This window comes from Myotis lucifugus, unplaced genomic scaffold (genome assembly GCF_000147115.1).
Source record: "Myotis lucifugus unplaced genomic scaffold, Myoluc2.0 scaffold_0, whole genome shotgun sequence".
Taxonomy (NCBI): Eukaryota; Metazoa; Chordata; class Mammalia; order Chiroptera; family Vespertilionidae; genus Myotis; species Myotis lucifugus.
Window position 1 is genome coordinate 25,098,021 of NW_005871048.1, and position 14,172 is coordinate 25,112,192.

The 14,172-nt window shown below is 41.0% G+C and overlaps 2 protein-coding genes across 6 annotated transcripts in view; one reads left to right on the forward strand and one right to left on the reverse strand.

The window, feature by feature from the left end:
- Positions 1–12,701, reverse strand: part of ARSK (arylsulfatase family member K) — a 30,575-nt gene extending 17,874 nt beyond the window's left edge. The window contains exons 1-3 of one of the 3 annotated variants that reach the window (XM_006081208.3): positions 12,436–12,701; positions 10,465–10,594; positions 5,747–5,906 (exon numbers count right to left, since the gene is read on the reverse strand). In XM_006081208.3, coding sequence (XP_006081270.1) covers positions 5,747–5,906; positions 10,465–10,594; positions 12,436–12,573 — 428 coding nt within the window. In that variant the 5' untranslated portion in view covers positions 12,574–12,701. The remainder of the gene's footprint in view (positions 1–5,746; positions 5,907–10,464; positions 10,595–12,435) is intronic. The other 2 variants (XM_006081207.3, XM_023749865.1) reach the window with 2 other exon arrangements.
- A 74-nt stretch (positions 12,702–12,775) lies between these two features.
- The window catches only part of TTC37 (tetratricopeptide repeat domain 37), a 77,899-nt gene continuing 76,502 nt past the window's right edge, over positions 12,776–14,172 (forward strand). The window contains exon 1 of one of the 3 annotated variants that reach the window (XM_006081209.3): positions 12,776–12,876. The gene's annotated coding sequence lies outside the window, so the exon portion shown is untranslated. Of the gene's footprint in view, positions 12,877–13,263; positions 13,490–14,172 lie in introns of those variants that run through there. The other 2 variants (XM_023749847.1, XM_023749840.1) reach the window with 2 other exon arrangements.

Consider the following 14,172-nt stretch of genomic DNA (forward strand, 5'->3'; position numbering starts at 1 on the left):
TCAATAAAGATAATAAGGTGTGTAGGTGGGTGGGTGGGTGGGAAGAGGATCTAAAAGAACTTCTAAAATGACCAAAGGAATGGATGTCTTTCTCCATTGTAAGGGAAAGAATAAAATTAAATCATCCTCAGTATGGACAAAACTGACCTAAAGATATAGATGATATTAGATTATAAAATAACTAGAGGCCCGGTGCACAAAAATTTGTGCACTCGGGGGGGAGGGAGGGTCCCTCAGCCCGGCCTGTGCCCTCTCGCAGTCTGGGACCCCTCGGGAGATAACGACCTGCTGGCTTAGGCCTGCTTCCGGGTGGCAGGGGGCAGGCCCAATCCCTAGGTGCAGCCCCTGGTCCAGCTCAGAGCAGGGCCGATTGGGGAGTTGGGGCGCCGCCCCCTGTCATGCACAGAGCAGGGCGGATCGGGAGGTTGCGATGCCACCCCTAGTCACGCTCAGGGTAGGGCCGATTGGGGGGTTGGGGCACCGCCCCCTGTCACACTCAAGGCAGGGTCGATGGGGAGGTTGCGGCGCCACCCCCTGTCACGCACAGAGCAGGGCCGATCAGGGGGTTGGGGTGCTGCCCCTGTCACTCACAGAGCAGGGCCCATCAGGGGGGTTGGGGTTCCGTACCCTGTCACACACAGAGCAGGGTCAATCAGGGGGTTGGGGAGCTCCCCCCTGTCACTCACAGAGCAGGGCCGATCAGGGGGTTGAGGAGCTCCCCCCTGTCACTCACAGAGTAGGGCCAATAGGGAAGTTGGGGCACCACCCCCTGTCACACACAGAGCAGGGCGGATCAGGGGGTTGGGGCACCGCACCCTGTCACACTCAGGGCAGGGCCGATGGGGAGATTATAGCTCTACCCCGTCACACACAGAGCAGGGCCCGTGGGGGGAGAGGGGCGCCGCCACTGTCACACTCAGGGCAGGGCCGATCGGGAGGTTATGGCTCTACCCCGTAACACACAGAGCAGGGCCCGTGGAGGGGGGGGAGGGTTGGGGCGCCGCACCCTGTCACACACAGAGCCGCAGGGTAATCAGGGGGTTTGGGCGCTCTGCTGGTCCCGGTGCTGGGAGGCATATTACCCTTTTACTATATAGGATAGAGGCCTGGTGCACAGGTGGGGGCTGGCTGGTTTGCCCTGATGGGTGTCCTGGATCAGGGTGGGGGTCCTGCTTGGGTGCCTGGCCAGCCTGGGTGAGGGGATGATGGCTGTTTGCATCTGGTCACACCCCCTTCAGGGTGGGGGTCCCCACTGGGGTGCCTGGCCAGTCTGGGTGAGGGGCTGAGGGCCGTTTTCAGGCTGGCGAGTGACTGAAGCTCCCAACCTCTCCTTTTTTTCTTTTTTTTTTTATTCTGGGCCAGCTTTAGCTCTGAGGCTTGGCTCCAGCTCTGAGGCCTCGGCTGCTGAAAGCAGGTATCTGGTTTGTTTGGGTTCTATAATCGAAACACTGTTTCAACTCCAGCTCTGAGATCCCGGCTGGCTGAAAGCAGGTTTCTGGGGTTTTGTTTAGCTTCTATATTTGTAACAATGTTTCAAACTGTAAGCTCAGAGGCCGGCAGCAGCAGGTGGGGAACGTTGGCTTCCTCCGTCACTGGAGCAAGCAAGCCTCCTGTTTGCTTCAAGCTGCCTGGCTGCCGGCCGCCATCTTGGCTGGCAGTTAATTTGCATATCACCCTGATTAGCCAATGGGAAGGGTAGCGAGGTACGGCTAATTACCATGTTTCTCTTTTATTAGATAGGATAGTGGATATGGTGAGGTAAACACAGACTTATTCACTAGCCTGCAGAGTTCTGAGGGACTGAGAGAGGGCCCTGTGGTTGCTGTTCTTGATTTCTCTCCCTCTCCTCTTGGTCTCTCTGGTTTTATTTACAAAGCCTGTGATCCTGTTGGTCTGCTGGCCTGACAGGGATAGGAAGAGTGTTGTTAGCAGCCTATGATTTGATTCCTTTTGCTAGCAGCTCTCGCTTAAGAGTTTTTCCAAAGCAATCCTCTCACTTTGGAAGTAGGTCTTTTATTTTTTCATTTGTTTGAGGGGATTAAAATTGCCTCTTGTGAATTTGTGTGAGGAAAACATAAGCTATATGAATTGAGAACATATATAATTACAATGATGGTAAGATGAAATAAAAAAGAATTGGATTTTAGGTTTTAAACTTTTAGCTAGGAATGATAAGACAGTAGCTTGTTTAAATTCTCTTCTAATGCCACAAGAATGTAAGTTCCATGAGGTTGGAGATTTTTGTGTTTTGATTACTACTATATTCCCATCATCTAAAAATAGTGTCTGGTACATAGTAGGTGGTTCAATAAATATATTAACAGAAACCTTGATCTACTTGTCGGCCATATGACTGTGTGGGTACATACAGTACCCATATAAGTAGAGTCCTGATTATTTATTTCAATTTCCTAAGCTCTGGTGGGAGAGTGAGCACAGTGAAAATATGCTGCAACCAATTATTATTCTAAAAACCATCTCTGACCTCTGAAATACCAACTTTTCCTTTTTCTAATTTTAGAATTTCACATGAGAAAGACCTTAGGAAAATTAAGGATACTTAAAATATTAAAAAACTGGAAAACAGGATATATTCTATTAGTTGAAGATATATACAAAACACTAATAATGGACGGGTGCTATGACCCTGGGTTAAATAGAACATCAATGCTTATCAAGTATTAAGCCATAGGTAGACAATGTAACTTTTTATTCCATTTACTCATTCAACAAACATTTAATTGTATGCTTATAATGCACTAGCACTATTGGCGATGGGAATAAAGCAATGAAAAAGGAGGGCCCTTGCCCCCTCCAAGCATTATTATCACAAGAAGAATAACATTCAGATCATGTTTTAACCATTTCACACAGAATTATGATAACAGGGAGTTCAAGTCCAGATTCTTTTTATTATTGGCTTGATTGAAGGAACAAAGAGGAAGAATTTCAAATAAGATAAAATGAATAGTTGTATTTTACTTTGGATTAGCCTTATTTTATAAAAAGGAGGATTTTAAAGAGAAATTTGTGAAACAATAAAATAACAGCAATGTAATGAACTTTAGAAAAAGGAAAAGTTATGTAAGTATTAAACTACAATTCTGGTTAAGCCATTTTAATAACAACAACAACAACAACAACAACAACAACACTATTTTACCTTGATTAAGTGCTTACTTTGTGCCAGGAACTGTTTTGTATTATCTCATTTAATTTTTAAATATAATCTTATTAACTCATTTTAAAATGGCAGTTATCCAATGAGGTGGGTATTATTAGTTCCAGTTACAGATAAGAAAACCAACACTTAGAGAAGTCAAGTAACTTAAGGTCACAAGGATGATAGGCAGGCAGCTGGGCATCTAACAGTTCTGACAGATTCAAAGCCTATGCTCCTCCCACCACACTTACCTCCCTTCCCACCCTTTCCTTCTGCTGTGCTAGCCAGGCAGAGTAGGGGAAGAACATTATGCACGGCAGAACTAGCCAGTCAACTGTCCAGAGGTAGTAAAACGAATTTTAAAGGATTAAAGGAAGACCAAATACACACTGTGGGAGAAAGTGAGTGGTTCTAAATGAGACTGGAGGTAGGCAGGGGCTAGGTTATTGTAGGGTCTTATAAACAATGTTGTGGATTTGGGATTTTAGCCTACCTGCCGAGATAAAAACCACTGAAAAATTTTAAGCAGGCAAGTTATTCGATCAAATGTATATTTTAAAAAGATCACTCTGACTGCCTATAGAAAATTAGTCAGAAGAAAAGTTGGGAGGCCATTTCAATAGTTTAGGCAAGAGATGATAGTACTTGGTGGAGATAATGAGAAGTGAATAAACTGGAGAAATATTTAAGAAGTAGAGCTGACAATATTTGGTGATGGATTAGAAGACAGTGGTGGGGAAAAAGAATCAGGATTACTTCTGGGATTCCAGTCTTGATATCTTTTAGATTTTGGGAGACAGAGAAGGAAAGAAATTTAACATTAACCAGAGAGCAAGATTAATACAGTTAAGTCCTCCCTTAACATCATTGATGGTTTCTGTGACTTTAGTGAAATGACATAAAACAAAACCAGTTTTACCACTGGCCAATTGATACAAAAAAGCATTATGTTCCTATGGCATCTCATCAACATCATGATGAAATGAGGGGTTTAACAAAAGGACATTATTGGAAGACCTGCTCTACTCAGTCCTTCTAGATTATTTTAGTATCTGTTTACCCAAAAGTCATTGTATTAGTTTCCTTGGGCTGCTCTAACAAACTACTACAAATGGCGTAGATTAAGACAACAGAAATTTATTCCCTCCCAGTTCTGGAGGCTAGAAATTCTGCAGCACACCAAAAAATATATTATTTGTCCATCTGACAAAAAGTAGGATGATTTCACCTCCAATTGAATCTACAAACTGGATCTGTTTCCACATACGGTCACATTCTGAAACTTCAGGTGGATGTGAATTTTTGGGGAACACTATTTATCTCACTACATGCACCATTACTTTTATTGAATATATTTCTCTGGCTCTTATTGTAATCATTAGCATCATCCTCATCAATACTATATTTACCATAGCCCTTAATTAGCACCTGCTAGGCAAGAGGTATTGCTCTGAGGTCTTAATATAAATTTGTGTCAGGAGTCACAAGTGTTAGGAGACCCCAAGATCACACCTAAGTTCACTAGGAGGACTCATGGGGCCAGCAAAGAGTTTTACTCACTTATGACTTATTACAGCAAAAGGACACAATGCAATAGCAGCAAAGGGAAAATATGCTTAGGGTAATTCCACAGGAAACAAGGTACAAGTTGCCAAGTGGAGTCACAAAGGACACACTTAATTCATCCAGCATCTGTCTATGACAATATGTGTAAAGTGTTGTCTATTGGAAAGCTCATTAGAGACTTAATACCCAAGTTGTCATTGTGGGCTGATTATGTAGACACCCTCTGCCGAGAACATACCAAAACTGCAGACTCCCACAGCGAAATCAGGTGTTCAGAATGAACCACATCGTACAAACACTCTAGGTACACAGTGATTCATTTGATCAGTTAGGGAATATAGAACACTCCTGAAATTCAAGTTTCCAGATGTCAGCCAAAGGCCAACTTTGAAAGCAGGTCTTTCTAAGGTTACAAGTTTCGGACCTACTGTGTTAGCTCTTTTCTGCATATATTATTTCATTTTATCCTTACAACAAAGAAATTAAAGTTCCTGAGCTTAGACAATGTTTCCAAGATTATACTACCACAGGTTAGTAGTAGACAGAGAAACTAGAATTCAAAAGTAGTTAATCTGTTTCTAGATCTCTACTATTATCAACCAGGCTTGACTACCTGGTTTTGAGAACTTAGTAAAATGAAAAATGAAAAAAAAAGGAAGTTACAATAGACTCACATTAGAATGAACTCACAAAAACAAGTAGCAAGAAAACTGTAAAGTAATTAATAAAGTAGCCATTATATAACAAAATTTCAGTAAAAATAAATCATGGGCTAAACACATTAATATATATATCTTAATGACCTTTAATATTTAAGAAAAAATTATCAGCATATTAGCAAATTTAATATTTTAGGAAGATTAAAGAAAGTTAATGTTTTAACCAATTAACACAATTGAGGGATTAAGAGATTTAATTTTACCTTATTAGAGAAATTTTTAAAAAGTCAAAAAGGGTACATTTTTGTGATCTAGCAGAGAAAAGCCTATGAGGACTATTTTTTGTTTTATTTTTTACCTAATGGAATGATGTCCTGAAGTATAGTCCAGTTTTCCAAATTTTTGTGTTTGGTACCCGTGCTTCTCCATGATATCCATCCATGTTGTATAATTTGGATCTAGCCCCTTAAAGTTATTCCAAGATTCCGTTAAGTGAGTGAAGAGGCCACTCCACATTGCTGGGGGGGGGGGGGGGGGGAGAAGAAATAGAGATCAGTGTAAGCTTAAAAATTTGTGTTAACTATTAAGACAATTACTGCAAGAGAGAATAGAGTTTACTAGTTTAGAACTCATGCTCTGGAATAAAACATATCTGCATTAGGTGCTTCACCTAACATTTCTGATTACCTCGGAAACTCTGCAAAGAGTTACTATTTCCATTTTACAGGTGAGTCTCTAATGCTTATAGTTTACGTTGCTTAAGGTAAATACAGCTGGAATTAAATATAAGGCCTGTCTGATTCTAGAGTCATCTTTCAATCACAAAAATAATCACTAAGTAGTTCATGATTAATTATCTCATTTTCTACAACTATTTAGTCAATAAATCCTTCTTCAAATATTAACAGACCTATAGAGAAAAACAGACAGCAATACAATAGTACTAGGGTACTGCAATACCCCACTTTCAACAACAGATAGAAAATCAATAAGGAAACGCTGGACTTAAACTACCTGTAATACCAGATACACTTAACAGACATTTAAAGAACATTCCACCCAAAAGCAACAGAAAAAATATATTATTCTCAAGCACACATGGCACATTTCAGGATAGATCATATCCGAGGCTACAAAACAAGGCTTCATATATTTAAGAAGATTGAAATCATATCAAGCAATTTTCTGACTACAATGAAGAAAACTGGGAAATTCATAAATATGTGGAAATCAAGCAACATGCTACTGAACAACCAATGGGTCAAAGAAAACATCAAAAGAGAAGTCAAAATATATCTTGAAACAATTGAAAATGAAAATACAACATTCCAAAATTAATGGGATGCATAAAAAGTAGTTCTACTAGTAAGAAGGAATTTCATAGTGATGAACACCTACATTAAGAAAAAAGAAGAGCTCAAATAAACAATAACTGTACATCTTTAAGAACTAGAAAGAAAAAAAAAGCCCGAAGTTAGTAAGAGAAGGAAATAACAAAGATCAGAGTTGAAATAAGTGAAATAGAGACTGGAAAGACTGATAAAACTAAGAGTTGGTTTTAAAAAAGACTAACAAAATAAACCTTAAGCTAGACTTTCCTAGAAAAAGAAAGGACTGAAATAAATACTATTAGAAATTAAAGGTAGATGTTACATCTGATACCACACAAATACAAAGGATTATAAGAGACTACAATGAAGTTATATGCCAAGAAATTTGATAACCTAGAAGAAATGGAAAAATTCCTAGAAACATACAACCAAACAATTCTGAATCATGAAGAAATAGAAAATCTGAACAGACCAATTATGAGTAAGGAAATTGACTCAGTAATAAAAAACCTCACAACAAAGAAAAGTCCAGGACCAAAACTTAAAAAGAGAATACCAGTCATTTTCAAACTCTTCAAAAAAAAAAAGAGGGAACACTTCCAAACTCATTTTACAAGGCCAGCATTACCCTCGTACTAAAACCATACAAGAACAATACAAAAAAATATCATAGGCCAATATCCCTGATGAACAGAGATGCAAAAATTCTCAACAAAATATTAGCAAACTGAATTCAACAGTACATTAAAAGGATCATACACCATGATCAACTGGACTTTATTCCAGGAATACAAAGATGGTTTAAAATCCACAAATCAATGGATTGTCAGAAAGAAAAATTAAGAAAAAAATACCATTTATAATTGCATCAAAAAGAATAAAATACCTAGAAATAAATTTAACCAAGGAGGTGAAAGATATGTACATTAAAAACTGCAAGATATGGTTTAAAGAAATTGAAAAAGACACAAATAAATGGAAAGATAATATGTGCTCATGGACTGAAAGAATTAATATTCTTATAATGTCCATACTATCCCAAACAATCTACAGATTCAATGCAATACCTATCAAAACTTCAATGGCATTTTTCACAGAAATAGAATAAACCAGCGGTTCTCAACCTGTGGGTCGCGACCCCTTTGGAGTCGAAAGACCCTTTCACAGGGGTCGCCTAAGACCATCGGAAAACACATATATAATTACATATTGTTTTTGTGATTAATCACTATGCTTTAATTATGTTCAATTTGTAACAATGAAAATACATCCTGCATATCAGATATTTACATTATGATTCATAACAGTAGCAAAATTACAGTTATGAAGTAGCAATGAAAACAATTTTATGGTTGGGGGTCACCACAACATGAGGAACTGTATTAAAGGGTCGCGGCATTAGGAAGGTTGAGAACCAATGGAATAAACAGTTCTGAAATTTGTATGCAACCATATAAGACCCCGAATAGCCACAGCAATCTTGAGAAAAAAGAACAAAGTTAGAGGCATTACACTTCCTGATTTCAAACTATATTACAAATCTATAATCATCAAACTAGTATGTTATTGTTATAGAACAGACACATAGATCAATGAAACAGAATAGACAGCCCAGAAATAAACCCATGCATATTTCGTCAATTAATTTATGACAAAGGAGCCAAAAATATACAATGGGGAAAGGCTAGTCTTTTCAATAAATGGTGTTGGGGAAAGTGAACCTTTATCTTACACCATACACAAAAATCAACTCAAAATGGATTAAACACATGGACATAAAACCTGAAACCATGAAATTTTTAGAAAACATAGTAGGTAAGGTCCTTGACACTGATCTTGACAATAAGTTTTTGGATTTGACACCAAAAGCAAAGGCAAGAAAAGCTGAAATAAATAAATGGGACTATATAAAAGTAAAAGCTTCTGTTCAGCAAATAAAACTATCAATAAAATGAAAAGGCAACCCATGATTGGGAAAAATAATTTTTAAATCATCTGTTGAATAGGAGTCAATATTCAAAAAATATAAAGAACTCAACTCAATAGCAAAAAACAAGAAACAAACAAAAAAAACACACTGATTACAAAATGGGCAGAGGATCTGAATAAACATTTTTCCATTGAAAACTTAGAAATGGCCAACAGGTACATGAAAACATTTTCAATACTACTAATCATGATGGAAATGCAAATCAAAACTGCAATGAGATATTACCTTGTGCCTGTTAGAATGGTTACTATCAAAAGACAAGAGATAACAAGTATTGGCTAGGATATGGAGAAAAGAATACCCAGCAAAACCCTCATGCATGGTGATGGGGATCTAAATTGGTGAAACCCCTATGGAAAATTGAGGAAGTTACTATGGAGGTTCCTAAAAAAATTACACCAGAAAAATCATATAATCAATCCAACAACTCCACTTCTGGGTAAACATCTGGAGCAAATTAAGTCACTAGCTCAAAGAAATACCTGCACCCCCACGTTCACTGCATTATTTACAATAGCCAAGACAGAAACAACCTAAGTATCCATCAAGAGATGAATAAAATCAATGTGATGTGATATCTACCTATCTATCTATCTATCTATCTATCTATCTATCTATCTATCTATCATCTAATATTCAGCTATAAAAGATCAGGAAATCCTGCCTTTTGCGACAATGGATGCACCTTGAGGGCATTATAGTAAATTAGGTAAAGTACTGAATACTGTACCATCTCACATATATGTGGAATCTAAAAAGAACCAAATTCAACTGCCTACTGCCTATGGTTGCCAGAAGTGGGGGTTGAGGCTGGTGGGGGAGGTGGGGTGCAGGGGAGAGGAGTGAAAACATGTGAATTTTTAGTTAAATATGTTCTGGAAATGTAAAAAAGTAACAACACTGTTTTTTAATATATCTGGCCCTTCATCATTGAAATGTAATTTATAATATAGTTCAGGATTCCTTTAATCATTGGTGATTATATAGTTGATAGTACTGAAAATGCAGGCAAAGAAACTTGTGACTCAAATTGCAGAGAATATCATGCTGGGAACTTACAGACAAAAACAAATTGTTGAATGCTATTTATGAGTTCCAAAGCAACCAATCATGTATTAGATTAGAATGAGGAAAACAACCGTCAGAGAAGAGACAGAAGATATAGTATAAGAATGGCAGTTTTTTCCCCATTTCTCAGTTATTCATGGCTTAATGTCACGGAAACAAGTTTTGCCATTAAAATCATACCTATTTGTTAAATTACTATAATAAAATTATTAGATTGGGATAGAAGTGAATTGAGCCTGAAGAGATGTAATCTGAAATAACATGGAAAACTTCAGATAAACCTGATTTATGACAAGTTCTAACTACTTTATGGTACATTCTGAAGTCCCCACCCAACTCCTTGTACTCTTACTGAAAAACTTCCTTGGAAATATAACTCTTCCAAGAAATATAAATATTTCCTCATTTGCTTGGTCAAAAGATTCTTAGTCACTCAAGCATTAGGAAATGAAATAGTAACACATGAACTAAACACCCATTTAAATGATAAAAACTCCTATTCTGGAAAAATAAATTAGAAAATCTAACCCCAATACCCAATACATACCTTAAAACCCAAAACACTTAAAATGTTTTTATTAAATGCCAAATATTACTTGCTATACTACTTTTGGGAATAATTTTAAATTGTAAAATTATTTTCAGTGTGTAGCCACATTCTTCCATTAATATTAAGCATGTTCATACCTGCACGTGATGGGCAGCAGATTGGAGAATTTGTGTAGGCATTCAGAAAGGAAGTGCCATGTGCTTTCATGAAGTTGATAAAAGGAAGTTTCACTACCTGACTTCCTGGATAAAATGTTAGCCTTCCATCCTGGAATGAAGAAATGTAATTAACAATGATCGCATCACGAAAAAAGAAAATTGTTTCCTTTAATTTTAACCTTAAAACTTATAAACATCAAAGGACTTCAATATGACCCTAAAATCCTCAACAGCTAAAAACAAGTATAGAAGGGCCATCAGTATCTGGCTCAAAACCCAGAGAATTTAATGCAGTGGTCCACTTAGATTCATTAGAATATAGTAAATAAATTAAAGGACTTTCTGAAAAAGCTCTTTTGGAGGATGATGGACTGATTGAACCAGTTTTTACTGAGTATTTACTGTGTGCCAGGGACTATGAAAGATCTGGAGATACAATCTGGAGATAAAACAGAATCCCTGGTGCCTTTCAAGTTTAATCTGGTGGGGGAGGCTAAAGTATACTGGAAAATAAAATATGAATAATTACAAATTGTGGTATGTGCTTTGAAAAAAAACCCGAGACACAGAATAACAAGGGAGACTTACTCCAGATAGAGTGGACAGGGAAGGTTTCTCTGGGAAGTATGAGACCTAAATAATGAGAAGGACCCAGCCATCGTTGGAAGTTTCTAGTATGTTGTGATGCACCAGCCACATTTCCTTTTAGAACAGAATACTGTCTCTGCTATAGAGTTTCCTTGCCCAAGACCATGCCCCATTCGGGGAGCAGCCCATAACTAATGGCCATCCAACATGCGGGCACCAAGGCCTGGCGCCTCCCCACTGGAATCAGTTCTGAGGTATCATACTAGTGTGAGAACTACCCACACGGTCAACCCAGGCCTCCATATCTACAGCAACAAGACCCAACTTTGCTCTGCACAATCCTGCGTCCTTCCTTTCCCTCTGATCTCAAGAGCACTCTTACATGTTACTCCCAATACTGCCTGTTCCGTAAGTTTACATAACCATAAAGATTACTTTAGTAATATTCTCTAGTCCGATGGGCATATCCAGATTATGTAACTGTAATCATCATGGGTCAGTCCGGGAGAAAGGCCATACAACAACGGTGATGAAAAGCACTCTAGTACCAGACAAGCTTAACACCAACTCTCTATGTGACCACACGGACTCCCAGGGATAATGAGCAAATGTCATAATTAGTAACCAAACATCTGTCCAGGCATTGGTTTTAAAATCATGGAATCATACTAAGTATCAGGTAATATTGATAGTAATATTCTGTTGATTGATGGCTTGGGGAAAGTTTCAAAAACTGTTCAAGTTTAGGATTCAACAACACGCACACAATTTCCCTGGAATATCATCAGGGAGTGAATCAAAGTATATCAACTAATGAACTTAAATCAGCACTAACAGGATTATCAGATACCTGGGCAAACAACAACAACAACAACAAAACAACACGTTAATTTTCTTCACTTCTCACGCAAACACAAATTCCTGCAAACTTGCGGTGAGTTGGGAAATGACCGCTGGAAAACTAACAAGCTTTTGTGGAGATGCAGAATGTTATTTTCTCTACTATTAAATCAAACGTGTTATAGACTGATCGTTCATTAATAGTGGTAAAATAGTTTAATGAATCGAGGCTAGCAATAAAAAAAATCAAAAGGTTTGCAAAGACGCTATCAGAGCACATTTTATTCACTAAAGTATTGTTTTATATGTATTATATGCATATCTAAGTGCTGTACGTGTGTGTATACGGGGCCTCAAGAGAAAATGCACTTTTTCCTTTTCATCAGGGTAAAACAAGTTTGCAAGTTTCAGATTCTGCTCCCCAAAGCCTGCAGCACAAGAAAGGCTGTGGGCGGGTAGCGGATCCCCGCCGCCCCGCCCTCCCCCGCCCTCCGCCGCCCCGCCGCCCCTCTAGGTACTTACGAAGGAGTCGCTAACCACTAGCACCACGTTAGGCGCATCGGGCCGCTCCTGAGCAGCTCCCCGCCCCTCCCGGCTAGTCCCGGGAGCTGGTGCTGCCAGCGCCGAGGCTGCGACCACCGACACGCACAGCAGCAGCATCGCAGAGAGAAGTTGGGAGCCCAGCCCCCGGGCGCCGGGCCCGCTTCCTCCCGCCGGGCAGAGGTGGGAGGGGCTAGCAGTTTGGTTTCCTCCCTGCGCTGCACCCGCAGGACTACAACTCCCATCGGGGTCAGAGTGAGCACATGCGCACAGGTGGACTTCTCCGCCCTGACTCGTTAAGACCTTTTAATCAAATACCGAGCAAACCAAGAGCAAGTCACTTCCAGTCACGTGAGCCATGCCTGGGGAAATGCGCATGCGCTCGGACTCCAGCCTAGTTTGTAGGAGGAGCAGCTGACCCAGGTGGGTTCGGGTCGCTGTGGCTTTGGCAGAAGTTGGGCTTGGTGGGCGGTGGAAATGGTTGAAATGAAAACGTAGAGAGAGCGAGGGTCAGGGGCCGAGGGTGCTCGTTTTGCGCTGAACAAGCGTGGCTGAGTTGTCAGCGGGACCGTGAAGCGGGGAGGTGATGAGGTGGCGGCGCGTCTGTCACTTGGGTTGGCTCGGTGGCTCTTTGGGGGGCCTCGGACTGGACCGCCGCAGGTGCGATCTGGTACCGTGGGGCCCTCGAGTCCATTCCCCCAGGGGAATTTGCAGTCGGCCTCATCGTACTCCTGCCTTCGCCGGTGCAGCCGGGATTCACTGTACTCCGTGGGTGAGGAGCGGGGCCTGGGACGGGGGAAAGCTTCGGTGCGCCTAGCTTTCCGAGCGCAAAGGAGAGAAGCGAGCCGCTGTCTCGTGGCGGAAGAGGTGTGGTTCTGTGTGACCGGAGCGATTCACTGACGTAGGTTTGGAACCCATTGTTTTGCTGCAGAAGAATCACAGGTCCTTCTTGACAGTTGAAGTCCTTTGGGAAAATCTGGAAGAAACGGATTTCTGTCCCAGAGCCAAGTCCCTGATTTCATTGTCATAGTTTCAGGTATATAATTTGTACTTCATGTTAATCGCATCAATTTTACAGGGAAAGGAGGAGTTGCAGTACTTAGTTAACATAAAACCAACTCAATACTAACATCTGTTTTTGCACAAAATAACGGTAGTAAGGGACAGACCTTATTCAATACACTAGAGGCCTGGTGCACAAAAATTTGTGCACTAGGGGGCGGGGGGCAAGGGGGTCTCTCAGCCCGGCCTGTGCCCTCTCGCAGTCTGGGACCGCTCGGGAGATAAGGACCTGCTGGCTTAGGCCTGCTCCCGGGTGGCAGAGGGCAGGCCCAATCCCTAGGTGCAGCCCCTGTTCGGGCTCAGAGCAGGGCCGATTGGGGAGTTGTGGCGCCGCCCCCTGTCATGCACAGAGCAGGGTGGATCGGGAGGTTGCGATGCCACCCCTAGTCACGCTCAGGGTAGGGCCAATTGGGGGGTTGGGGCACCGCCCCCTTGTCACACTCAAGGCAGGGTCGATGGGGAGGTTGCGGTGCCACCCCCTGTCACTCACAGAGCAGGGCCCATCATGGGGGTTGGGGCTCCGTACCCTGTCACACACAGAGCAGGGCCCATCAGGGGGTTGAGGAGCTCCCCCCTGTCACGCACAGAGCAGGGCCCATCAGGGGGTTGAGGAGCTCCCCCCTGTCACTCATAGAGTAGGGCCGATAGGGGAGTTGG